Genomic DNA, 26,519 nt, shown 5'->3' on the forward strand with positions numbered 1-26,519 from the left:
AGAAGGCCATGGGGACTCACACAGATGTGTGCTGGGCAGGGTGAGCTCTGGGGGTGGAAGAGCAGAGGCCGAGACAGCAGCACAGCTTATGGGACCTGTAACTGGTGGGCAGCTGGGGGTGGAGAAGTGGGTGTGGGCAGTGGAAGGCGGTGTAGGGAGAGGCAGCTCGGCAGGGGTGTGGGCAGTGGCTGGAGGCGCAGGTGGCAGTGTGCGAGCAGGCCAGTCGGCTTTTCAGACTCAGTGGTACCCCTTTCTTCCCGATGTGCATCCAGCAGTGTGGTGTTGGGGAGCCTGCGTCACCTGTGGCCATGGCAGGAAACTGGTAAGCCCGTAATTGACACGGCTCACAGCCTGCCCCAGGAGCTGTTGTTCAGCTGTGTTCGGCACACACTGTGGGAGGACGGGGCTGGTTAGGGCCTGACCGCCCTCCTGAGAACCGGAGCTACTGTGGAGCGTTGAATGGTGTTCAGTAGCTGCCAGATAGAGCCGTGCCAGGAACGTGGAGTGTGCGCTGAGTTGCAGTGACGTTATTCAGGCCAGGCCCCCTGGGCTTTCTCCTCCTGGGGTCGGCGCCAGGGTGCCCTGTGGGAGCCTGAAGCTTACAGAGCTCCCTGATCTCTGTGTGTCGTGTGCGTCTCCCCGTGGGTGGGCGTCAACTGTGTGTCACATGCGTCTCCCCGTGGGTAGGCGTTGACTGTGTGTTGCGTGCGTCTCCCCGTGGGTAGGCGTTGACTGTGTGTTGCGTGCGTCTCCCTGTGGGTAGGCGTTGAGCGCCTGTGGCGAAGTTCATGGAGGAAGGGGTGAGCAGCACACTGAGAATGAACAGGGCGGCTGTACCAACCGTGTAACAGTGTGTGAGAGTGGTCGTCCCCTCTGCCTCCGGCGTGAGCTGGATGGGGGGTGTGCAGCGGGGCGTGCTGGACGAGGGCTGGTTCCGAACGCCACAGGCTGCACCTCACTTCTCGGGAACTGCTTCTTTCTGGAATCTTCCTTGAATGTCCGGAACATGGTTGACCACTATAGAAAGTGAAACTACAGAAAGTGAAACTGCAGAAAGTGAAACGACAGGTCTGCGGTGACTACTTCCTTTTTTAATGCGGAATCCCAGAGCCCATTTTAGTTTTTAAATGTATGTTTCAGATTTCATTCTGTAAATTTTTCTCAAAGTTGTTGATGTAAAGAGGGCCATTTCACAAGATAAACAGGTCAGCTAATCAATTCGACATAACTCGATAATTAAGTTTTATTTATTTTTTTAAAGACTTTTATTTATTTATTTGAGAGATAGAGTTACAGATAGTAAGAGAGAGAGAGGGAGAGAGACAGAGATGTCTCCCATCCACTGGTTCACTCTCCAAATGGCTGCAACAGCTGGAGATGCGCCTGTCCGAATTCAGGAGCCAGGAGCTTCTTCAGGGTCACCCATGCGGGTGTAGGAGCCCAAGGACTTGGGCCATCTTCTGCTTTCCCAGGCCATGGCAGAGAGCTGGATCAGAAGAGGAGCAGCCGGGACTCCAACAGGCACCCATATGCGATGCTTGTGCTGCAGGTGGAGGATTATCTCACTGTGCCACAGCGCTGGTGCCAGCTCCTCGAGGTCTAAAATACACAGAGCAAAATCTGTGATGACTGCAGTAAGAAACAGATGGATACAGAATTCCAGTTGGAGATGTCAGGTCCTCTTTCCAATAAGTGACAGAGTGAGGACACAGAACATTAGGAATCAACACCAGTGACAGAGCGAGGACGCAGAATACCAGGAATCACACCAGTAAGTGACAGAGCGAGGACACAGAACACCAGGAATCACACCAGTAAGTGACAGAGGGGACAGAACACCAGGAATCACACCTGTAAGTGACAGAGTGAGGACACGGAACACCAGGAATCACACCAGTAAGTGACAGAGCGAGGACACAGAACACCAGGAATCACACCTGTAAGTGACAGAGGGAACGGAACACCAGGAATCACACCTGTAAGTGACAGAGTGAGGACACGGAACACCAGGAATCACACCAGTAAGTGACAGAGCGAGGACACAGAACACCAGGAATCACACCAGTAAGTGACAGAGGGGACAGAACACCAGGAATCACACCTGTAAGTGACAGAGTGAGGACACGGAACACCAGGAATCACACCAGTAAGTGACAGAGCGAGGACACGGAACACCAGGAATCACACCAGTAAGTGACAGAGCGAGGACACGGAACACCAGGAATCACACCAGTAAGTGACAGAGCGAGGACACGGAACACCAGGAATCACACCAGTAAGTGACAGAGCGAGGACACGGAACACCAGGAATCACACCAGTAAGTGACAGAGCGAGGACACGGAACACCAGGAATCACACCAGTAAGTGACAGAGCGAGGACACGGAACACCAGGAATCACACCTGTAAGTGACAGAGCGAGGACACGGAACACCAGGAATCACACCAGTAAGTGACAGAGCGAGGACACGGAACACCAGGAATCACACCAGTAAGTGACAGAGCGAGGACACGGAACACCAGGAATCACACCAGTAAGTGACAGAGCGAGGGGACGGAACACCAGGAATCACACCAGTAAGTGACAGAGCGAGGACACGGAACACCAGGAATCACACCAGTAAGTGACAGAGCGAGGACATGGAACACCAGGAATCACAACAGTAAGTGACAGAGGAGACGGGACACCAGGAATCACAACAGTAAGTGACAGAGCGAGGACATGGAACACCAGGAATCACAACAGTAAGTGACAGAGGAGACGGGACACCAGGAATCACAACAGTAAGTGACAGAGCGAGGACATGGAACACCAGGAATCACACCAGTAAGTGACAGAGGAGACGGGACACCAGGAATCACAGCAGTAAGTGACAGAGCGAGGACACGGAACACCAGGAATCACACCAGTAAGTGACAGAGGAGATGGGACACCAGGAATCACACTTGTAAGTGACAGAGCGAGGACACGGAACACCAGGAATCACACCAGTAAGTGACAGAGGAGACGGAACACCAGGAATCACACCAGTAAGTGACAGAGCGAGGACACGGAACACCAGGAATCACACCAGTAAGTGACAGAGCGAGGACACGGAACACCAGGAATCACACCTGTAAGTGACAGAGGAGACGGGACACCAGGAATCACACCAGTAAGTGACAGAGCGAGGACACGGAACACCAGGAATCACACCAGTAAGTGACAGAGCGAGGACACAGAACACCAGGAATCACACCAGTAAGTGACAGAGCGAGGACACGGAACACCAGAAATCACACCAGTAAGTGACAGAGCGAGGACACGGAACACCAGGAATCACACCAGTAAGTGACAGAGTGAGGGGACGGAACACCAGGAATCACACCAGTAAGTAACAGAGCGAGGACACGGAACACCAGGAATCACACCAGTAGGTGACAGAGGGGACAGAACACCAGGAATCACACCAGTAAGTAACAGAGCGAGGACACGGAACACCAGGAATCACACCAGTAAGTGACAGAGTGAGGACACAGAATACCAGGAATCACACCAGTAAGTGACAGAACGAGGGGACGGAACACCAGGAATCACACCAGTAAGTGACTAGGGGACGGAACACCAAGAATTATGTAGGAAACTTGAACAACTGCCATCACCCAACCTGGCTTAATTGACTTTTGTGGGGAATTCCAGGCATGCACATGATTTTAATTGCACACAGAACATTTATGAAGATAGACCATTTCTGAGTTATAAAACGTTTCTGTAAATCTTAAAGAATTCCAGAAATATGTGGTGTGTTCTCTGAGCACAGAGCAATTAAAGTTGGAATCCATAGCAAGATACCTGAGATAGATATCCCCCAGTATTTCTGACTTAGCGCACCTTTAAATCACCCATGGTAACAGAAGAAATCAGGAGGGAAATGAGTAAGTATGTTGAAGGGAATGACAGCAAAGACAACATGTTAAAGTTTGTGGAGTGTAAGTAAAGCAGTTCCTGGAGGGGGACTCACAGTGCTGAGTGTCAACATCTGGAAAACCCGGTGGTGTCCAGTCAGTGAGCTCAGCTTCTGCCTTAACAAGTCAGGACAGAAAAATGAAGTCAGAAGCTTGTTTAAGAGAAGTCAGTAACATGAATATCAGGAAAAAAAGGGAGAAGATACAGATGGCCAATGCCAGGTCTGAGAGAGTTGACATTGCTACAGATCCTACAGATACCAGGAGGGTGATGATGGCTTTCATTGACAACTTTATGCCAGTAAATTTGTTTCTTTAAAAAATTTTAGAAGATTTATTTATTTATTTGAAAGGCAGAAATAGAGAAGGAGAGAGAGCTTCCATCTGCTGGTTCTCCCTCCACATGACCACAACACTGGGTGCTGGGCCAGGCTGAAGCCAGGAGCCAGGAGCTCTTCCTGGTCTCTAATGCAGTTGCTGGGGCCCAAGCACTCGGGCCATCTTCTGCAGCCTTCCCAGGTGCCTCAGCAGAGAGCTGGATGGGAAGTGGAGCAGCTGGGACTTGAACAAGCACCCATATGGGATGCCGGCACTGCAGGTGGAGACCCAGCCTTCTGTGCCATAGCGCCATATGCCGGTAAATTTGACAATTTCATGAAGCAAGTATACTTACGTTTTCCAGAGACGCAACCAGAGATCACTAAAGAAAAAAAGTGCTCTGAATATTCTTATTTTTTTTTTGATGTTTTATTTATTTGAAAGGCAGAAAGAGAATTTGAGAAGGGGAAAGAGGGAGAGAGCGGTCTTCCTTCTTCTGCCAGGCAGACGCCAGGAGAGAATTTGAGACGGGGAAAGAGGGAGAGCTCTGCCTTTTTCTGCCAGGCAGACGCCAGGAGCCCAGAGCTCCACCTGGCTCTCCCATAGGGTGGCAGGGACCCACGTACTGGAGTCGTCATCGGCCACCTCCCAGGTCGTGCTTCTGCAGGGAGCTGGGGTCGGAGGCGGAGCCGAGGTTAAGCCAGCACCTGCTGTGGGCTGTGGGCTGTGGGCTGTGGGCTGTGGGGTGTCGGATGTGGGGTGTGGGCTGTGGGCTGTGGGCTGTGGGCTGCGGGCTGCGGGCTGCGGGCTGTGGGTGTCGCAAAGTGGCGTGTTAGCTGCTCTCCTGGACACCTGGCCTCGTGTTACTCCTCTCTGGAAGCAGTGAGACTGTGGCCGTTCTGTAAGGGCAGCCCAAGGTGTAGTGGTGCTTTCTGTCAGAAATTTAACAAAGACGTCAGTTCTGCGGGAACTAATCTCTAAAAGCCTGGAACAAGAAGTATGTCCCAGTGCACTCTGTAAGGGTGAGAACCTCTCTGACACCCAAACCACAGGGTGTCGCGGAAGGGAGAACTGAAGACCAGCATCCTTCGTGAGCAGATCACGAGATCCCGAACAGAATCTCAGCAACTCAGATCCGGCCCTGTGTAGAACGAGGCGCGAATCAGTGACCTGCTTTATCTCAGAGCGCAAAGTTGATTTCACTGTTCAAAAGTCAATCAGTGTAATTCACTTTTACTAACATTTAAGAGGAACAAACTCATAAAAGTCGTCTTATGTGCAGAAAAATCATTTGACAAAATCCGACGTCAGTTCCAGTAAAAACTCCCCATAAACCAGGGACAGGAGGGAACTTCCTTGGCTTGCCCGGGGCAACCGTGGACCTGTCGCTGACGTCGGAACGGCTCAGAGCCGGAGCTTCTCTCACGGAAGGAGCAGGCACCGTGTTCCTTCTTGTCACCAGTGCTGCCCCCACGTCCTGGAGCTGCTAGCCAGGGCAGCGAGGCAGGAGCGGGTGAGTCAGGATGCACCCACGGTTCCTCACACGAGGCAGGCTGCCCGCACAGCAGGGTGTGCCTTGTCTTACAGGTGACGCGATCGTCTTCCTGAAATCTGATGGAACCTACAGAAAGGACTAAGGATTCAGCAGCATTTCAAGATGCAAAACCTAAGTTCAAAGAGTAATTTTCCTATATGCCAGCAATGAGGAATTGAAATTAAATGAACAGTTCCAGTTGTAATAGCATAAAAATGTGAAGTATTTAGGGAAAACACCACAGAAGATGTCATAGGCTGTACGCTGAAAACTACAAACCAGAGCTGCGAAAAATTGAAGATGATGACCTCACGCCTGCACCTCAGAAGGCCAAGGGTGTTGAGTGTCAGTGCTGCCCTCACGGACCCTGCGCACAACTCAGTCCCAGCCAAGGTCCCAGCATGCTTTTCTGTGGAAACAGACGAGCCAGTGTATAAATGTATACGGAAATACTGGTGCAAAGCCCTCGCAGTAGCTAAAACAGCTCTGAAAACAAGCGAAGGTGGGGGACTGACTGCCTGGTTTCGAGAATCATAAACTGCCGCAATCAAGACGCAGGGACAGGCGTTCGGCAGCGCAGGGGAACGGAGGTTCAGAAACGGAGCCACGTGCGTGGACAGCTGCTCTCCGCAGCAGCGGGAGATCCGCTGGCAGAGGTGTGCACCATTCGAGGGTGCTTCAGACAGCTCACAGAAAATGAGTGAAAAATGTTGCTACAAAAATTCTTCAAATCCGTCATTTGTTTTTTCATAATATATGTTCCAGGAGCTCTGTGAAGACCCCTTGTATACGTGGACTTCAAACGTTGTGTACACTGAATATCTTTCATTTATGTGGAAGGCAGAGTGACGTAGTGAGAGGAGAGGGCAGAGAAGAAAGAGAGCTTCGTCTGCTGGTTCACTTCCCGGAGGCCTCCCACAGCCAGGGCTGAGCCAGGCTGAAGCCAGGAGCCGAGTGCTCCGTCGGGGTCTCCACGTGGTGGAGGTGCCCAAGCTCACGAGCCGTCCTAGCGGCCTCTCAGGAGTGTTAGCAGGAAGCCGGGTTGCAAAAGCTGGGCAGGCGGGATTCCAGCCACCGCTCTGACCTGGGCGCGGGCTTCCCCAGGGCAGCTCAGCCTGCTGCGTGGCAGCGCCCACCCCACATTTGCCTTTTAATTGCATTTTCCAAGAAAACTTTTTAAAGCGCTGTTGTAGATGTTTGTATTTTCCCAAATGAAGCAAATGATGTTCTTATGTCAACCATATTAAAGGATGACCTCAAAAGACATCAGAGGCCCAGAAGTTAACCCTGAAGCAGGAAGCCTCTCTGAGGTAACGTGGGAAAGCTCTGTGACCTTGAATTAGGCACACAGATCTCCTGCAGTGACCTTGACACCATGAAGATTTGGACAAGTAAGTTGGACTTTGTCAGACAGCCTGCTCCTTCAGACTGGGCCCTTCTAGGAGAGCCGAGAGCCGCGCCGCCTTCCAGCGGTGTCCAGCTACACGAGGTCCACTCCACCCCGTCTCTGCTCTGGGCAGCCGTGGGCCTGCGGGTGTCCCTGCCAGGGGCTGTTCTTGTCAGGGAAGCCACCACTGTGTCCTTACCAGAATACGCCAGAGTTGCTTCCTCATTCGAAAACGGGCCTGTTTGTGGGTTTGTGGCGTGCTCAGGAGCACGTCTGTGGAGTGAGGCTGATGCACTGCCTCGTTGCTCCCATTCCATGTGGCTCTGGAAGAACTTGTATTTTAGATTATGTTACTGTCAAAAAATACACCTAATACCTCTCTAGAGATGGAAAGATTGTGTGTTGTGGCGTCAGATAAGCACTGTTTCTTTACAACCTGCCAGGAGGCTTCATTCTCTCTGCGCTCATGTTTATCGAGGTCCCCCAGCAAGCGGCCGTGTCTCCGTCCCCCAGAGCCCGGACGTGACCTGGCGCGTGCCCTGCCGGGCGTGTCTCCGTCCCCCAGAGCCCGGACGTGACCTGGCACGTGCCCTGCCGGGCGTGTCTCCGTCCCCCAGAGCCCGGACGTGACCTGGCGCGTGCCCTGCCGGGCGTGTCTCCGTCCCCCAGAGCCTGGACGTGACCTGGCGTGTGCCCTGCCGGGCGTGTCTCCGTCCCCCAGAGCCCGGACGTGACCTGGCGGGTGCCCTGCCGGGCGTGTCTCCGTCCCCCAGAGCCCGGACGTGACCTGGCGTGTGCCCTGCCGGGCGTGTCTCCGTCCCTGCCTCTGTGCCTTCCGGGTCTGAGCAGCCCTCTCCGTGTCGTGTGTCTGCTGTGCAAGAAGAGGGCCGGCCATGCTGGTGGGAGACTTTGTCTTGGAAAGATTGTCCTGGAGGCAGGTTGCAGCGTGGCCTCTGCTCTCACGGCCATCTGGACCGTAGCCCCTGGGGCTGTGGAAGGGAGGGGTCCGTTCTGTGTCTTCCCTAACCAGGCGTTCCCCAGTATGGTGCTCTCACTGCCCAACCGGCCTTGGTGCCAGACTCCGTAACTGCCGGCTTTGGCTCCCGCAGGGCCGCCCTGGCCTCCGACGCCAGGCACGCGGGGTCCCCAGGCCGCCTGCATTTCCAGCTGACCGGCTGCAGTTTCAGCAGTGACTGACAGCTCAAAGAAAGCATCGTCCTCGAGCTGACGGTTTTACTGTACTGAAGGCCAGGGCGCCAGCCACGCAAGGAGATGCGGGGACAAGCAGGGGGGTCTCAGGGACTTGGTTGCCCGTGTGGGCTCTAGCAAGTCTTCCGTGCTCGGTGGCCGGAGTTCCCCTTGGGGTTTCTTTCGGTAAGGGTGGTGACTGAACCATGGGTGCTGGTGGGGGTCTGGCTCTGCTGGTCTTTCTGGTGACTGTCCCCATCCTGGAGTGATTTGGGCCCCACCAGGAGTTGTCTCTGCGGTGTAAGGACAGCGGCAGGATGTCATCTCCCTCACGGGGCCAGAGGCAGGCCAGCCGAGTTCTGTGCACATCTGGGGTGTGGCAGCCGCGGGAGAGGTGCACCCTCGGGTTGCAGACACCCCCAAAGCTGCGATCCTGCATCTGCTCCCACCTCATGGCTCCAGGGCAGGGTGGGAGGCCTCCGCCTCCCCGAGGAGGCCCTGCCGGTCCAGTCTCTCAGTCTTCGTGTGGGCTGAGCGGGCGTTCTGGGCTGTTGGCCTAGGAGTGGGGTTGTGGGGTGGACGGCTCTCTGTTTAGGTCACCAGCACGTTCCTGAGACGGTGCTAACACTGATTTCCTTTGTGTTTCCGAGGAGAAAAGTGTTTTCTGCAGAAGGTGTTGGGTGGGCAGTATTAAAATGCAGCAGTGGTGCAGGGCACCGGCCTTGACACGAGAGCTGCCCGCCCGTCAGGGTCCCTGAGCCAGGCCCTCACCAGTGCCTTCCCTCCACCTGCCCTCTCTGGGTGTCGCCCGGTTGCCGCTAGCCTGGCTGGAACATCCCAGGCCCGCCCCGCGGGCAGTGTAGATTGCCGGTCTTGGCTCTGCGGCCCCTGGCCCATCGCCCAGGCACCTGTCTGCCCGTGCCTGTCTGGCGTGGCCTTGGCCGGGGTTTCTTTACCTCCATGTTCTGCGAAATCATCTCTGGTTGGGCCCTTGTGGCCTCTGGCCCCTCTGTCTTTTTGTTTGAGTGTCCTTAGGAGAATCTGCAGGTCCCCCTCCCCCCCCCAGGTCGGAGGCCTTGGAGAGCTGCGTGCGCCCATGGGGCCTCACAGAGATGGCCCAGAAGAGGCCTGCCTGCAGTCGGCGCTCTGGAGTGATTTCCACGCAGCCCCACGGTGCTCCCTCCCTACTTCTTGGTCTGGTCTCGACAGGGGGGGTCCCTTGGCCCCTCCCTACTTCTTGGTCTGGTCTCGACTGGGGGGGGTCCCTTGGCCCCTCCCTACTTCTTGGTCTGGTCTCGACTGGGGGGGGGTCCCTTGGCCCCTCCCTACTTCTTGGTCTGGTCTCGACTGGGGGGGTCCCTTGGCTCCTCCCTACTCTTGGTCTGGTCTCGACTGGGGGGGTCCCTTGGCCCCTCCCTACTCTTGGTCTGGTCTCGACTGGGGGGGTCCCTTGGCCCCTCCCTACTTCTTGGTCTGGTCTTGACTGGGGGGGGTCCCTTGGCCCCTCCCTACTTCTTGGTCTGGTCTCGACTGGGGGGGGTCCCTTGGCCCCTCCCTACTTCTTGGTCTGGTCTCGACTGGGGGGGTCCCTTGGCCCCTCCCTACTTCTTGGTCTGGTCTCGACTGGGGGGGGGTCCCTTGGCCCCTCCCTACTTCTTGGTCTGGTCTCGACTAGGGGGGTCCCTTGGCCCCTCCTTACTTCTTGGTCTGGTCTCGACTGGGGGGGTCCCTTGGCCCCTCCCTACTTCTTGGTCTGGTCTCGACTGGGGGGGTCCCTTGGCCCCTCCCTACTTCTTGGTCTGGTCTCGACTGGGGGCCTTCCTTGGCCCTCTGCTGGCCGGGCGGCTGGGCCTGCCTCCTCTGGGAACCTGACTTTCCCTGGCTGTTTCCCATGAGCGTAAGCCCACCCTGCACATAGGAGGGCTGAGCTGAGGCTTCCGTGTTCACCGTCAGCGGCTCTTGTTTCTCTCCTTTCTTTCTCTGATGAGAGAATTGAGATCTTCCCTCCAAATCAAAGCCTATTCATCCCTCCGCCAGCCAAAGTGGATGTGTTCGCGTCCGCTCCCTGCCTCGAGCGAGGTTCTCTTTGTCAGGTATCTGAGTGTGGGCAATTCTGCCTCCTTTCTGGGCAAATAAATCCAAGGAGTGTCTGGGCTTGCATAAACAGTGTGTTTTTATGCCAAGTCAATGGGATACATGTTTTTTCCATTTTAGCATAAATCCAGGGACACAGTGTGTTTGCATAATTTATTTTTATTTTTAATCAAGAAGACAAGATGTTTCAGCGGAATTTTCGGTCTGTGGCTCCGCGGTGTAAAGTGCTGAGAAAAGTGGCTGACGTGTTGTGGTTGCCTCCCCTGCTTCCCGGGGACTTGGTGACAATGCCCTGCCCTGCCACGTGCGGCGTGTGTGAAGAAAGTGTTGTGGCCTGAAAGATGACAATAATTACAACTGCCTTTTATTCATTATATGTACACTCTTATTTCCAGTGAAATGGAAATTTCAGATTCAGAATTATTGCTAACCAAATTACCTTTATCGGTGAAAGAGCATCTGCTCACCATTACTTGTAAACCAGGAAAAATGGATCTTTTCAGCATATACGTTTGCAGCTCTGATGCATATAAATTGGAAGTAATGCCCAGAGTTTAGCAGTCCATTTGTCACCGTGTTCCAAGCGGGAGGCAGCCTTGCCAGAAGCTCATTACGCACATCAGGTGGAGGTGGGGAGCTGGGGCGGCTCCGCATCAGTCCTCAGTACTGCCTCCAGAGAAGCCACAGCCGCCGCGCGAGCGCGGCGCCTCCGTCTGTTCCGGGGTGGACGTTCCCTCGGCCCTCGAGAGCCCGTTTGGCCTGGGCCGCTCTGCGGAGCACTCCCGCGAGGGGCCTCACGCCCGGGACTGCCGTCGCCACCATGTGGACATGGATTTTGTCTTGTTAGCTCCTTTAGCTCAGAGTTCTGTTCAGGCAGGAGAGAAGGCCAGATTCCTGAGGACACGGGTGTGGGCGATTCTGCCGAGCAGACAGTGTGGAGGCTGTCTGCCGTTTCCTGTTTCCTGTGTCTGCTACAGGTGGTAGACCCCAGGGCAGCAGGTGGCCTGGGCTGGGAGGGTTCCAGAGCGTGGCGAGACGCCTTCCGTCTGGATGCAGCTGGCCTGTGCCCTGGGCTGCTGCCGTGCAGTTTTCTCACGCGTCTCCCCCTTCCTGTGGCCGAGGGCGCTCACAGCAGCACCGGGCTTTGTTCTGACAGACGGGGCAGCCGTGCCCACATGCTGGTCCCCAGAGACCCAAAGGTGGGCCTCGTGTTGCTGTGGCATTTGAGTCATTTCAGGGACACGGGGGATGCTCCTGGGCCCTGTCTTGAGTACTGCTGCCTCGGTGCACCTTGGGATCGCTTACGTCTCCTAGGGTCAGGGCCAGGTGGGCGGCCCTCCGGGGGCTGCCCGGGAAGCTCGGTGCAGGGCGCTCACCCCGCCGCGGTGGGGTGGGTCCTTTCTTGCCAAGTCAGCGTCAGGTGGGACCGGGCCCCTCTCTGTGCCCTGCTGCCTCTTAGTCTCTACAGGTAGGGTGAAAATTGATAATTTTCCCTTTGTTCCTCTAGGTTACTTCAGTGACACATGTTCCACAAATACGCGCTTGATTTCTCAAATCAGTGTCTTGCTGTTTGCTTTTGAAAGGTGGCGCCTGCCCCCAGGCTCACGTTAGAGCTGTCTGCCTGCCCACTTCGCAAGATGAGGGCCTTCTCCACGCTCACCCGCTGGTGCCGCTGGCAGAACAGCCGGGGCAGGGGAGGCTGTGGCTGTCCCGCCCCGGTGACTCCCTGCCAGGCTCCATCTGCCTGCTTTGCCCCAGCCCTGTCTCCCACGTTTGCTGCCTGTTTAACAGTGTCCCTCAGCACCGGTCACACACCAGGTGCTTCTCTGGGTGCTGGGTTCCTGCCCCCACCCTGCAGACCGGGCCTGTGCCAGCGCCTGGCCACTAGGGCTGCAGGTGAACAGAAGCCCCGTTGAACCTGCATTGGTAAGACTCGCACCTGCTACGAAATGGGGCTGTCCCACCGCTGCCTTGGTGCTGTAGGGTCTTGGGCGGGATCATTGGTAAACAAGGGGTGGCCAGACAGGGTCGGTGGCCGGCACTTGTGGCTTTCATGGCCAGAGCCCACCTCTGAGCAAGAGCTGCACTCCAGCCAGGGTGTCACGTGGAGCCCCTGAGTGGAGCCAGGCGCCTGCTGTGGGAGTGGCCCTCACGCTGCCTGGGGAGGCTGCCTGGCTCGGCCTCCCTGCCCCGGGCACGCTGTTTCCTGGCAGATTTTCTCCCCAGAGCTGGTGCTGTCTTGAGGCCTGCTCTTGCCCGAACAGCCAGCTGCGTGTTCCTGAGAGCGGACTCCTGCTCTGCTTGTTCGGCCAGTGTAGCCGCTCTGTGAACTGCTGGTTTCCACGTTCCTCAGATTTGAGTTTCACGGGGATGGGCCTTGGCCAGCGCACCAGCCGTGGCGGCCTCTGTCCTTGTGCGGTGGGACAGGGCAGGCTTGGGTCGGGGAGCCACCTCGGGGCCAGTGGAGCTTTCCGTCTCGCAGCTCTGAAGCTGCGCGTAATTCAGGTGAGGAGTCCTTCTTTCACAGAATTCCGTTAAGGGTTGGTGCAGGAGGGTGGAAGTCTGCCAGTCACGTTTGCACGGTGTGTGTCGGATCTTCTAGGCTGAAATCAAAAAGAACTCCCTGTCTAGGGGCCGAGCGTCCCGCTGGAGCAGCCCCTTGTAAGCTCCCCGTCCCTGAGCCTAACACAGGCAGCTCGGGCCCACTCCTCTCCCCGGCCGAGCCCTGCGAGGCAGCACCCGGCACAGGTGTGTGGGGCTCTGGGGTCCCACTCGCTGCCTGCACCAGGCATCCTCCTCAGGGCTCTCCAGTGGGGTGTCCAGCTGTGGGGGTGGGGAGGGGCAGGGGGCCTGATTCTGGTCTCCAACACATGAAAGACTTTGAGGATGAGGCGTAGCTGAAGGTAGCAGAGGATTAGCTGAGCAGGGACCACACTTGGGCAGGCGTGCGGGCTCCACAGGGAGCGCAGCCTGTGAGGTTCAGGCCCCGGCCTCTCTCTGACCTGGAGGCCCAGGGCTCAGCTTTCTGGGGGGGTGGGCATTTCCAGGAATTCAGTGACTGCCCGTTTCTGGCTTTGTAAGGTCAGGTGCGCGTTGGGAGTATGATAATGATATTGTAAGTCTGTAGTCACTGGGGAGTGGGCAGCAGCCCTGCTGGGTGTTTGGGGCCAGGCAAGTTCTAGGTAGCAGTTTCCAACAGTTGGTGGCTTTGCGTTCCTGGCCCTGGGTGGAGTTTTAGCAGCAGCCCAGTGGAGGGTCTGTGACATATTTCCTCCTGTTCTTTTTGCTGGTCCCTGGCTGTTCTCTCACCAATGGCCTGAGGCCTCCGCAGGCTCCCTGGCACCCCACTCCTGGGTTCCTGAGGGGCTCCTCCGCCAGCGCCCCGATGTCACCAGCCCATCTTCTTTGCCTTGGTCTTGTATTACCCTGTCCATTATACAGCATTAGCCAGCATCCCCTTAAGCTGTGCCCCCATCAGCTGGCCCCGGGTGTCCTGTCCCACACTTGTCTGGGCAGCCGAGGACGCCGTGGCTCAGAGAGGGAGGAGTATCAGTGAGCAGAGACGCTGCAGAGACACAGGACGCTGCCTCTGCTTTCCTGGGGCCATCCCAGCAAGGCCTCCTCTTCCGCGGGCAAGAGTACTTCCTGGCCTTGGTGGCCCTGGCGGCTCCTAAACGAAGCAGGAGGATCACAGGACGGGGGCCTCCCCAGCCCACTCCTCCTCCTCCACCTCTGGGCCTCCGGGCTGGGAAAGCCCTGTTTCTGAGATATGTGCCGGGCTCGGATGGACACAAAGTCCCACCCTGGCCTCCAGTTTGTGTAGAAGGGACCGGTTCTTACCAGCTCTTCCCAGTGCAGCCGCTGGGGCAGCACGCAGAAGCAGGCGCATCATTCCCGGAATGATCCTCGCGGGAGCTCAAGGCCTCGCAGGCTCTCCGAGCACCCCGGCCCCTTTTCTGCAGGGGTGCAGGGGCCTTGGGTGTGGCCCTTGACTTGGGTGGGAAGGCAGGACGCTGTTTGCTGCAAGCTTGCGCTCAGGCAATGATGCTTCGTGCAGCCTGGCTCTTGCCAGGGCCCAGCTGTCTTCAGGGCGCCCCAACCCGTGCTCAGGGGCTGTCGGGGGAGTGTCACTCCTGGGGGCGCTCACCTGAGCTCCCCACATACCCTGGAGTCTCTCAGACCCCCGGTTGGCATGTGCTCATCCTCGCAGGTTTCGGGCTGGGGAGGTGTGGGAGCTGTGTCTTTGCCGTCGTTCCTGCATTGTCATCGGTGGCGGTCCACCAAGGAGAGTGAGCTGCCGAGTTTCTCCTTAATCGAGCTGTTTGTCCCTTGGGGATGCCACGTGGGCTGCCCTGGCTGTTGGAATGTGGGCTGTGAGGCAGGCCCAGGGCCTCAGGGAGCAGCACGCCTGGACGCTGGGGCTCCCCCGAGGGCTCCCCTGACAGCCTGGGGCCTGTGTTTGTGTCCCGCAGAGCAAGTCCACCAGCACCTGGACCAGCACGAAGTGAGATACCTGCAGTTTGCCTTCCGCTGGATGAACAACCTGCTTATGAGGGAAGTGCCTCTTCGCTGCACCATCCGGCTGTGGGACACCTACCAGGTGAGCGCCCGGGCGCCTCAGGGCGGCGTCTCCGCTCCACTCTGAGTGTGCAGCTGGCGGCGGCTCGCGGCGGTCCGTGTAGCTCCGCTGTGGGTTCGAGCTGCTTCTGCCAGGGCCCGCACTTGTGCTCTGAGTTACTTACAGCGCAATGAAGATTTAAAAAACCACGGGCAGACGCAGTGCAACATGAGAGTTTCCACTCTCCACCAATTTTGATGAAATTCATTTCTTTAGGAGATTGAGTTTTCTGGAACCAGCCACCTTTGTTCCCTCGAGTGTCCCCGTGCTTATTCTAGCACCTTTTCATTTTGTTCAGATGTTTGCTGAAGCCGAGCCCAGGCTGTGGGGGTTTAGGTGCCAGCGTTTCATCATCAGTTGCAAATAGCAGGCTCCATTATGGGGGATTAGGAACCGAGTCTCTGAGCACCGAAGCCGGAAGGGGCGGCTAGTTTGCATCCCGACTCCTCCCAGCCGGCTTTTCCTGCCTAGAGCACAGCGTGCGGGGCTGCCTGCTAAGGCCTGGGAGGGGGCAGCTGCCTCGGGGATTGGGGAAGGGTGGGGGTGTCTGGAAAACGGGGCCCGGGCATCGGGCTTTCCTGTCAGGTAGCGTGAGCCCCAGGGGTCAGGCTCAACGTCAGAGCCTTCCGTGTGCGTGGACACGGTGGGAGCGGGGAGGGGGTGTGGGCAGCCAGAGAGGGTGGGGGTCTCTCTGATCTGGGTTGTTGGGCCCTCTGCCTCCAGGCCTCCTGTTCGGAGCTTGTTTTCCTGTGACTCACCTGGAGTGACACTGGTGCCAGGGACTGCGGCCACAGTGCAGGGCGGGTCCGCGGGCCCCGAGGACCCGTGTCTTGACTGCTTTCACTTTTGCCGTCTCATGACCTTCACCACAGCCCCCACTTGGGATTTGCTCTCCTAGGAGCGTGGCAGCCACAGGGTTCGTGGCCCCGGCGCCGGCTGGCGCGTGGAGCCTCACCTGGGGCTGTTTGGTTGAGGTGGCTGCCGGCCTGGTGCTGTTGGTCTGCTCTCTGTGGTATTACAGGAAACAAAACTTAATGCCCCGTAAATTGCGAACGCTCTCCATTTTTGTGATTGGTTAGGCTGTTCAAGGCCCAGGCCCCCTCGTTAAACACAGAGTTCCTCATAATACTGTCCCCATTATGAATAAATTAGGTATTAAGTCAATCGCATTTTGAGGAGCCAGGAAATGGATTGGCTCGTGCCTGGTCCTGCACCACTTCGCTGAAAACTCCTAACAGGCATTAAAAGTTTAAGCACAATTGCGGCATCTTTATTGAGTTAATTTTCCTGAAATTAAATTTTGTCATGAATTGACTCATTTATACCATGGGCTCATTCTTGAACTGACAGTATCCTGATCATAAACCTTTTCATATCTTAAAAATTGGGGGTATTTCTATTTTACAGGGCCAAGTAACCATGAAATTGTATTGCATCTTTTGGCAATGAAAATACACAGTAATCATAGGATAGCAATCGGGTGATTACTCTCCCCCAAACCAGGGTGTTTATTAGCTGGGCCATTACAGGTTTCTGTAACTCCTTAACCCCTTGCAAGGTGGCTTGAATCCTCCTGGGCCCTGCTTTGGCCAGAGGTTGTTGCTAAGCGCTTGCCCCGACCACGCCCAAGTGAGACAGCAGCGCAGAGGCGGGTGAGGCGCATGGTCACTGGCGTGGGACGGGACTGAGGGAGCTCGCGGAGGGGCCCCGTCATAGGGGTGGATCCAGGGTGTGGGGTGCTGGGGGCTGTCCCTGCAGCCCTGGCGCCCAGGCGAGCCACAGTGCATGGTCACTGGCGTGGGACGGGACTGAGGGAGCTCGCAGAGGGGCCCCGTCACAGGGGTGGGTCCAGGGTGTGGGGTGTCGGGGGCTGTCCCTGCAGCCCTGGCGCCCAGGCGAGCCGCAGTGCATGGTCACTGGCGTGGGACGGGACTGAGGGAGCTCGCAGAGGGGCCCCGTCACAGGGGTGGGTCCAGGGTGTGGGGTGCCGGGGGCTGTCCCTGCAGCCCTGGCGCCCAGGCGAGCTGCAGCCTTTGCCACCTTTAGGCTTTAGCGGCATGCACGCCGGCTTGGCCTTTTGCTCCTCGCTCCCCAGAGTGTGGCTGGGACACACGCACCCTTGATGCCAGGGCCTGGGATGAGGGGAACCCCTGGGCCGCTCCTGCGTTGGCCTGCAGCTCACTGCTCCTGGTCCATTACTGTCCGATCCCTCAGGCAGCGCTTGCTCTGACTCCCCCAGCCTCGCCCCGCCCTGCAGGCTGCTCTCTGACGTGTTGGGTGCGTAGACATGGAGGATTCGTTGACAGGGAGTAAACAAGGGCAGGCGCAGAGGCGACAGGAACGCGTGCCGTGGGGCTCCCGGTGGGACAGCTGTGGACGCTGCTCTTTGATGGCCTGTGGTGGGCCGGGCTTGCCCCTGCGCTCCAAGATGCAGTGTCTGGTGCTCGTGAGGGGTCGGGCGGCTCAGGGAGGGGCTCGGGCGGCTCAGGGAGGGCTCCCTCTGGCGCATGACCTCGGATTCCCCTCCACCTCCCCCTGGCCTCGTCCTCACGTGGGTGAGCCCGCCGGGGCAGCCTTTCTCACTTCCTCCCGTGGTGGGCGCTGCTGAGGCTTCAGCCGGGCCCCAGCTGGGAAGAGTCTGTGAGGTCAGCGTTGTGTCCAAGGGCAGAGTGGGCTGTCCTTGCATGAGCTCCTGCAGCTCGGCTTCCTGCAGTGTCTCGGGTCACTCAGACGACCTTGGTTGTCCTGTCTCAGGCTAGGTGGCGGCCGGGAGGAGGAGTGTCCTGCAGGGAGCCTTGCTGAGCCAGCATTGACCGCCAGTGCCCTGCTCGGGAGAGCTGGTGAGAGTCTGCCCGGGGTGTGCCAGCCACAGCAGGGAGCTGTGCGTTGCACCGAGGCGCTGGGGGTAGACTGGCACCTGTCTTCTTGTTCTTTAGTTAATTCGGAAGTGAGCTTGTTATTATTTACCGTTTTTTAAAGTTTATTTTCATTTTATTTGAAAGGCAGACAGAGAAGGAGAGATCCACCTTCCATTCCCCTGGTTCACTCCCCAGATGCCCACAGTGGCCAGGGCTGGGCAAAGCCAGAGCAAGGAGCCCAGAATTCCACCTGGCCTCCCACAGGGGCGAAGGGACTCAAGCACTTAGCCATCACCTCCCACCTCCCAGGGTGTGCATCAGCGGGCAGCTGGACTGGAAGCAGAGCAGCCTCACTCTGACAAGGGATGTAGGTGCCCCAGGCAGTGATTTATCCACCGAGTCAAATGCCCGCTTCTAAACTCGCTGTTTTAAACATCAGGAATAGGGGCGCAGAATGAGAGGTGGAACAGGAAGGTCTGGCCAGAGCAGCCGCCCCAGGAAAGGCAGCGCCTCTGTGGGTCGCGAGTCAGCAGTGGCATCCTCCCCTCCGTCAGACCCGCCCCCAGAGACGGGCGTTCAGTGCACTGTGCACCGGCTGCACGCTCGGGCTGGGCGCACAGGGAAGCAGCCGGGAGTCCGCGCCCAGGGTGCTTGCTTGTACGGGAGAGGGAGCAGATGTGCAACAGCGCACCGGGGGCAAACCTGGCTCAGCTGTGGGTAGTGAGAGGCTGGAGGAGAAAGCAGTGAGCGGGGAAGGGGCCGAGAGTGGCAATGTGGAATTAGAAGGGCTGGAAGACAGAGCACTGGGGACCCAGGAGTGTGGCTGAGCCTGCCCCGCTGGTGCAGGCAGAGCTGAGGTCGTGCGGTGGAGGTGGGGCTCACCGGCTACGTTCAGGGCTCAGAGGCTGTGGCTGGCGGCTGCTCCACAGGGAGTCGGGGATGTCCTCTTGGGGACATTGGAGCAGGCCCCTGAGTGGAGGGAGGGGGCCCAGAGGAGTGGGACAGCGGGTGCCGGGACTCAGTTTCCACGCAGGAGGGTTTCTTCATCTCGGACGGTCTGCGTGCTGGGCTGGATGCCTGCAGGTGCCCGGCCAGTGTCACGTGTGCATTTTCTTGCCTCGTCAGCCGAGACGGCCTAGAAATGGCTCCTGAGCAGCGGTGAGAGCACCCAGTGCCCGGGGCTTGGTGTCTAGTGCCCTTCTCCAGGAAGCGGACCCTGGGCTCCCTGGAGGGGCCGCTGACTGTTGGGCTGGGTAGAGGTGCACCAGACAAGCCTGGCGCATCTCGTGGGGCCAGAGAGGGAGAGGAGCTCTAGTTGCCCTCAGTGACCGGTGTGTTGCAGGGAACCAGCGGGCAGGGCTGGAGCGACCGAGCAGCAGGTAGCCAGAGAGGGACTGCGTGAAGTGTGAGGTGGTGACGTGGGTGCACTCTGACCTCCACAACGGGGAAGAGACAGCTCACACGGCGGAGGAGTCCCAGCGGGGAAACAGTAACAGCAGGGAGGTCCTGGCGCACGCAGCCAGCGCCCAGCTCAGTGCCCACGGTGGCCGGGCGGGCGGGCGGGCAGCAGCAGCCCTGCTACAGTGTGACGAGAAGGCCGCTCGGCCCGTGGGGGTCCCGCAGTTCCACTGCCCCGCCTGTCCATGCTTTGTGCTGAGCAGGAGGCCTCCGCGGTGGGCGGGATCGGCTGAGCTGCAGGAGGCTGGAGGGCAAGATGGAGGCGTGGCCAGATGGAGGCGTGGCCAGGGCTGGTCCCGCCGAGGGCTTGTGGACGGCCGCCCCTCGTGTGGCCTTTCCTGTCTTCTCCCTGTGTGTCCTCTCCCGTTGATGAGCACAAGTCCTCCTGGATAAGGGCACCGTCTGTGTGACCTTGTTGACCATGGTGAACTCCTTCAGTCTCCAAATACAGCCCAGCCGGGTCGGGACCTCCCCCTGTGAATCTGGGTGGACATGGCAGTTCGGTTTGTGGCATGTACCCTGTTCGGTGCAGGAGCACCGGTACAGACCCCTGACGTGGGCAGGTCACGTGGCGGGTTGGTGTTGTGTCCCCAGACTCAGGCACTCACAGCGCCTTGTGCCCGGCACTGCCTTCGAGGATGGACAGGGGGCTTGCAGGGGGCCCTGCTGGGCAGAGGAGCGTCCTGCAGGCTTCACGGCCCTGCTTGGGGCTGCGCCCACCAGTCATTCAGAGCCCCCCTGAGCCAGGAGGCGTGGCCTCAGGGGCCCTCCCTCCCCTCACCTCGTCTGGACTCAGTGGGTGTTGCTGACATTGCTTATCTGTGGAAAACAGCCACAAATGTGGCTTCTACCAGCAGGTTGGGAACCTGGCTGTGCTCTGCTTTCTGAAGGCCAGGGCCTGCTCCCCCGGGCCTGTTCCTGCAGCAGCCCGAGTCCTGGGATATCTGCACGTGACCTCCGGAGGACTGGTGGGGCACTGGCTCCTGTGGGGCCCACAGCCCCCAGGATCCCTCACTGGGTGGGTCCTGGAACCGAAGCTGCCTTTTGTTGGGAGCTGGCTGCTCTCCTCCTCCTCTTCCTCCTCCTCGTCCTCCTCCCCCTGAGCGTCAGCCATGCCAGAGCTCGGCTTGCCTGTGCAGGGACGTCCGCTGGAGGGCCCGCCCCTTGGGCAGATGGGGCAGAATGCAGACGGATGCAGATCTGAAGGGTACCTTCCCTTCCCTTGTGCTCGGGTCCCCGCCGGCCTCGTGGGTGTGGGCAGCTGGGCTGCTGTGCCTTCTGGGAGAAGCAGGGCTGCCTCCGGGAGAGACAGGGACGGGGAGGCAGGACTGCAGGAGGGGGTGCGGGGCTGTGCCGTGCCGGGAGATCCCTGCGCTCTCGCAGGGCCCGGGGAGGTAGAGGTGGGGCGGGGCCCTGTGCTCGGCACCTGAGGCGAGGCTGTCACTCAGAAGCCAGTGTGCCCCCGGGATGGCCTTGGAATGAGAAAGAACGTCAGCGTTTCAGAAAGGAAACGCGGGAGCCGGTCCTGAGGAGCGTGGTGTTCGCAGAGTCCGGCGCCTGCCTCCCCGGGGAGCGTGTGGGCGCTGGCTGAGGCCTGACCTCATTTGCTGGTGCTCAGGCAGCAGCCGCGGAGTCTGTTCTCCTGGGCCTCGGCGTTTTGTTTCCAGTTTGGTGAATGTCACCTTTGATTTGACGTCTGCGTCACTCCGGGCCCCGTGGCCCCCGGCTGTGGCTGCCCGGTGCATGAGAGGCCCCTTGCCTGCCCCCTGCGAGGCGGGGACGCGCGTCACTGAGAGAGGAGGAGGGAGAGCGCCGGGCTTCCTGTTCCGTGACCTCGCGGTTTGCAGGTGAGCGTGGCCAGGCGACTTCCTCTGGCTTACAGCCGGTACCGCGTTCCTTCCTGGTGGTGTCCAGAGGGGCACGTGGATTTATTTAGGAACTTCGGCCGCCCTGAAATGGGTCTGCCGTGGCCGTGCCGCGCCCTCCTCACACAGGTGCTGCCATCTTGGCCACCAGGTGCTCAGCTGGGCCCCCTCGGCATCGGCTCCGCTCGCTTCCACGTCAGCCCTCTGAGCAGACTTGGGGGGACGTGGTGGGCGGTGTGGTGGACCTGAGGACACCTGGAGCTGCCGCCCACCGGTGGCCATGGGGTGTGCACCTAGGGCAAGGATTGGTCTGGGCTTTTCACCTCAGGAGGTGCCCAGCACGGAGGAGACGGGGGCTGAGCCCACCCCTGTCACTGGTGTTTTGTGAGCAGGAAAGCTGTAGATTCTGGGCTTTATTGCCAGGCAGCATTCGGTTCTTAGAGAACTTGAACTGGAGTGGAGGAGGAGCCTTAGTGCCCCGCACCCCGCCCTGCCGGTGTTTCTGTTTCACCCCGCGTCGTGGGCCGGGCTGCGTTAAGATCGTGGTGGGAGCGGGATTCAGCTCCCGCAGTTGCTCTGGGCTGGAGCCAGGGTGGCCGCTGTCAGTCTCCCTCAGCCGCTCCGTCCACACCTGCTCTGGGTCTGGCGCTGTTCCCAGACAGCAGGAATGCACAGTCGTCTCCTGCTCTCAGAGTTTCTCCGTCCCGGTGAGAGGCCCTGACACCAGCCAGGAGCAGTCACTGAGCTCTCCTCCGGTGAGGGAGGGGAACTCAGCAGGGGGCTCCCTGGTCCACGCCATTCTCTGGGCCCTGATGGAGAAGAGCCTGTGTGGCTGGGGTCCCCGGGAACAGAGCCCTTCAGTCTGCGGAGGCCTCGAGCCCTGCGCTGGAGTGCAGCAGACGCCAGGAGCCTTGAGGGTCATCTCGGGGCAGTTGGCCCAGGCTGGAGCTCTCATGGCGCGGTCGAGGTAGGAGCAGAGGTGCGGCTGTCTGAGAGGTGGGAGTAGAGTTGCGGCTGTGTGGGGGAGGTGGGAGTAGAGGTGCGGCTGTGTGGGAGAGGCAGGAATAGAGGTGCGGCTGTGTGGGAGAGGCAGGAGTAGAGGTGTGGCTGTGTGGGAGAGGCGGGAGCGTAGGTGCAGCTGTGTGGGAGAGGTCGGAGCAGAGGTGTGGCTGTGTGGGAGAGGCGGGAGTAGAGGTGCGGCTGTGGGAGAGGTGGGAGCAGAGGTGCGGCTGTGTGGGAGTAGAGGTGCGACTGTGGGAGTAGAGGTGCGGCTGTGTGGGAGAGGTGGGAGCAGAGGTGCGGCTGTGTGGGAGAGGCGGGAGCGGAGGTGCGGCTGTGTGGGAGAGGTGGGAGCGGAGGTGCGGCTCTGGGAGAGGTGGGAGCAGGGGTGCGGCTGTGTGGGAGAGGGAGCAGGGGTGCGGCTCTGTGGGAGGAGCTGCTGTAAGGGTGTTCGGCCCCCGAGCTGGGGCTCCTGTCGTTTAACCTTGGTCCTGGGGTCTGGGGTCCTGCACTGCGTAAGCACAGTGAACCCACGGGGGCTTTACATGAGCATTGTGTGTGTGAGTTTTGCTTTTTTTTTTTTTTTTTTTTTTTTTTTACAGAGATTAAGGTGGGGGGTGGGCACCTTCCCAGAAACCGTGTTGAACATGGAGCTCAGCGTGCCAGCAGAAGACCACAGCGCCGTGTTGAGTTGTGGCTGGAGTGCCGGCTGGGGTGTCCTGTCCGTGACTTGTGTGCACCTGCCCTCCTGCCATTACCTCCGGGGGGCTCCTGCTCTCTGGGAGACCCGTGCTTGTACCTGGGACTTTATTAGCATGGCTGAGTAAGCCCCGCTGCTGTCCCCTGGGGGCAGGTGACAGCCATACTGGCGGTATGTGAACAGTGAGCACTGGGCGCCTCTCCCTGTCTAGGAACAGACATGTGGGAGGTCCCTCGTGTCTGAGCGAGGCCATGCGGGAGGAGGCGCTGTAGGAGGGCACACCCAAGGACAGCTCCTGCGGTCAGGGACCTCGTGCCCAGGACGTTGAAGGCCCAGGGCAGGTTTCCGGAGAGGCTGAGGGTAGCTTGCGCTGCATGCAGGGGGCAGCTGGGCACATGCTGCATCCGGGAATTGGGCTGCCCTGGTGGGAGAGGTGGGGCCGTGCAGGGAGGTTCTGCAAACCTTGCTCACCTCGCATTTCACCCAGGGCAGGCGCTGGCGAGGAGCCTGGCTCTGGGCAGGCCAGGCCGCTCCCTCAGTCCTGTCGGTGACGGGGCATGGTGGTGAAGGCCGTCACTGAGGCTGTCCTGTGCCATCCACGGCAGGGCTGCAAGGGCTGGGCGGTGTGTCTGCCACACGGCTGTATCCGGGGGCACTGACACATGTCCTCCTTGCTCAGAGCCTGGCCCTGGCCACACGTCCTCGGCGTCTGTGCTGAATTCCCACTGTTTGCCAGCCTCCCTCCCTTCCAGCATTCGAGCCCTCGGTGCTGCGTTCCCAAGGGGTTGTCTCGGTCCCGGTCTTCCCGCTCCTCGGTGATTGCAGAGTTTCACTCGCACGCCTGGCTGGGGGCTGACAGTGGGCCTGGAGGACCCACAGCCGGTGCCACGGCTGGATTCCGTGACTCAGGTGGCATCGAAGCTGATGGGTTGGGTTCATCTGATAAACCTGAGACGCAGCACTCCCTACAACACACTTCTTCATAAGCCATTAGGCTCTGAGGGCGTGCGCTCTTCCTGCCTGCCCGCCCACAGGAAGCAGGCCTAGATCACTGGCTGGGGCAGGGCTTAGGCAGGAGACCCTGCAGCAGTCAGCGACGGTGGATTTTGCCAGAATCTGCTGAGGTCGTGGGGACTGCAGAGGAGAGGTGTCCCCTCTGCAGGCCTGGTTCGCTGCAGATGTTCCGCCAAGTACAAGAGCCCAGAGGTCAGACCAGGTGCATTCTGGGGAAGAATGACCGTGCAGTCCACACAGTCCTGACATGAGCCAGGGCCTCCTTGCTTTGCAGGTAAAATACCTGGTTGTGCTTGGAGCAAGAAATTGATACAAAGTTGGTCTCTGACTTCCTTTTCCAAGTTTTATTTATTTGAAAGGCAGAGTTACTCTGCAAATGACTGCAATACTGGGGCTGGGCCAGGACAAAGCCTGGAGTTGGCAGCTCCATCTGGGTCTCCTACAGGGGGGTGGGGGCCTGAGCACTTGACCATCTTCTGCAGCTTTCTCAGGCACATGAACAGGGAGCTGGATTGAAAGTGGAGCAGTGGGGACTTGAACGGGTGCACGTATGGGATGCCAGCATTGCAGGTGACAGCTTAGTCAACTTCACCACAATGGCTGGGTCCATGGTCTCTCATGTGTAAATTTATTGCACAAACCCCATGTGATTCCTGGAAAGTGGTTTGATGCGTGATTGTGAACCACGGCAGGTGGGACGGGACGGTTCCCCTCTCTGGCCAGTTGGACTTTGTGGGAGAGCGCAGGCACAGGGTGGAGGGGCACCTGCAGGGTCCCTGTGGGGCCTTCTACATGGGGGTCAGTCTGCACCAGACAGCCAAGGCCTCCTCACCTCTCCAGCCTTTCTGCCCTCTAAGGGGCACTGGAAGGTGTTGCATGACCACGTTGTAATCAGTGGTGGGTGGCCAGTTTGGATACATTTCTTTGTACCTGCTCCAAGTCGACAAGAATTCTGCTAATTAATTAGCTAGCTGTGGAGCTGAATTTAACGATGATGACATCGTCTGAGGAAAAACCTGCAGTTTCTTTTTTTAAAGAAGGTTTTGTTTGTTTATTTGGAAGACTTGGAGGGAAAGGGAGAGAGAGATTGATCTTCCGCCTGCTGGTTCGCCCCCAGCTGGCTGCAACAGCTAGGGCTGGGGCTGGGCCAGGCGAAGCTTCTGCCAGGCCTCCCACGTGGGTGGAGCCGAGGAGGCAGTTGGGCCATCTTCTGCCGCTTTTCTCGGGCCTTCTCAGGAAGCTGAGCAGCCAGGACTCGAGCCTGCGCCCGTGTGGGATGCCGTGTCGCAGGCTGACACCTGACCATGACCTGAGGTTTCTTTACTGGTCGTAAAGGCGGGCGCCACGCAGGGCTCTCTGTGAGCAGAGACTGTGGGTGTGCGTCCCTCCATCCCTTGTCGTGGCCTCTCCAGAGCCTGGGCCCAGGCTCTGGTGCCGCTGGTGGCTGCCCCAAGGCCCGGGCTGCTCTGCCCTACCACCCTGAAGGAAGGAGAGAACCCTGGAAGGGCAAGGGCATGCTGGGTGAGGGTGACCCGTGAGAGTCCTGGGTGGGGCGAGGGCTTGCCATGGTCCCCAGGCAGGGTGGCCTGGCCCGGCACATTGATTACCCCGTGCTCCGTGGCTCAAGCCGGCGTGCCTGGTCCCAGCAGCCTTGCCAGGCAGAGCACTGGGAGCAAAGGGCAGGTGGTCTGTCTCCCCGGGATTCCTAATGGCGACCACCAGACACAGTAACGGTGAAGCCCTGGGACCCCCACCCCTGCCTGGGGGCCTCCCTTGTGTACCTTCCCGTAGCACTTCCGCTGATTGACATCTGTGTCCTGCAGGCACCCTGGCTCGGTGGGGTGGGGGGATGTCACCTCCTGTCTCCTAGTGCAGGGGTGGGGGCTGCTGCTGTCGTGGGGAGGCAGTGTGGGGCAGGGAAGCCCGCATGGGGTCCAGGGACACACTGAAGGCTTCTGCACAGGGCCCCTGGACACCACAGCCCCGGGTGGGCCACCTGCTGTCCATGTGTGCCCTTGAATGATGGACTCTTCCGCTGAGCTCTAACATAGCCTGATAATCACCTTTATTTTTATGTGCGCAGACGAAATTCAGAAGGTCACACTTAACCTAAGAACTGCCCTGGGAGCTTGGCCTGGTGCGCCCCCAGCACGGGGAGTTTTCTCAAAGTTTCCCATCCAATTTCCTGTGACCTTTTGTTAATGACTGGGAGGGTGAGGCCCGCGCTGCCCGAGTCCCTGTGGGTGCCCGCGGCTCTGTCGCACGCAGCTGGGGCTCCTCCTCCCCGTGCCCTTAATGACCAGGCTGTGTGGTGCGAGGACAGCGTCTTGGGCCGGCCGCCGGCTTCCTTTTGCTGATTGAGTATTGAAATTCCCAAGTCCTCTCCCGCTGGCTCCTCGGCAGACCTCCTGCTCTTGATTGCGGAGCACACAGGAGCTGCTGGACGAACGAAGGCCCTTGATGGGGACCGCAGGAGCACTGGGGCCAGGGTGAGGGCAGACGTCAGTGGGCTTCGCGGCACGTCTCCGCCACTGTTTGTTTT

At 58.9% G+C, this 26,519-nt stretch overlaps 1 protein-coding gene across 3 annotated transcripts in view; it reads left to right on the plus strand.

The window, feature by feature from the left end:
• The window catches only part of TBC1D22A (TBC1 domain family member 22A), a 361,580-nt gene that overhangs the window by 245,717 nt on the left and 89,344 nt on the right, over nucleotides 1-26,519 (plus strand). For all 3 annotated transcript variants that reach the window (XM_051839990.2, XM_051839991.2, XM_051839989.2), the window contains one exon: nucleotides 14,938-15,065. In XM_051839990.2, the coding sequence (XP_051695950.1) occupies nucleotides 14,938-15,065 (128 nt within the window). The remainder of the gene's footprint in view (nucleotides 1-14,937; nucleotides 15,066-26,519) is intronic.

This window comes from Oryctolagus cuniculus, chromosome 11 (genome assembly GCF_964237555.1).
Source record: "Oryctolagus cuniculus chromosome 11, mOryCun1.1, whole genome shotgun sequence".
NCBI classification, from domain to species: domain Eukaryota; kingdom Metazoa; phylum Chordata; class Mammalia; order Lagomorpha; family Leporidae; genus Oryctolagus; species Oryctolagus cuniculus.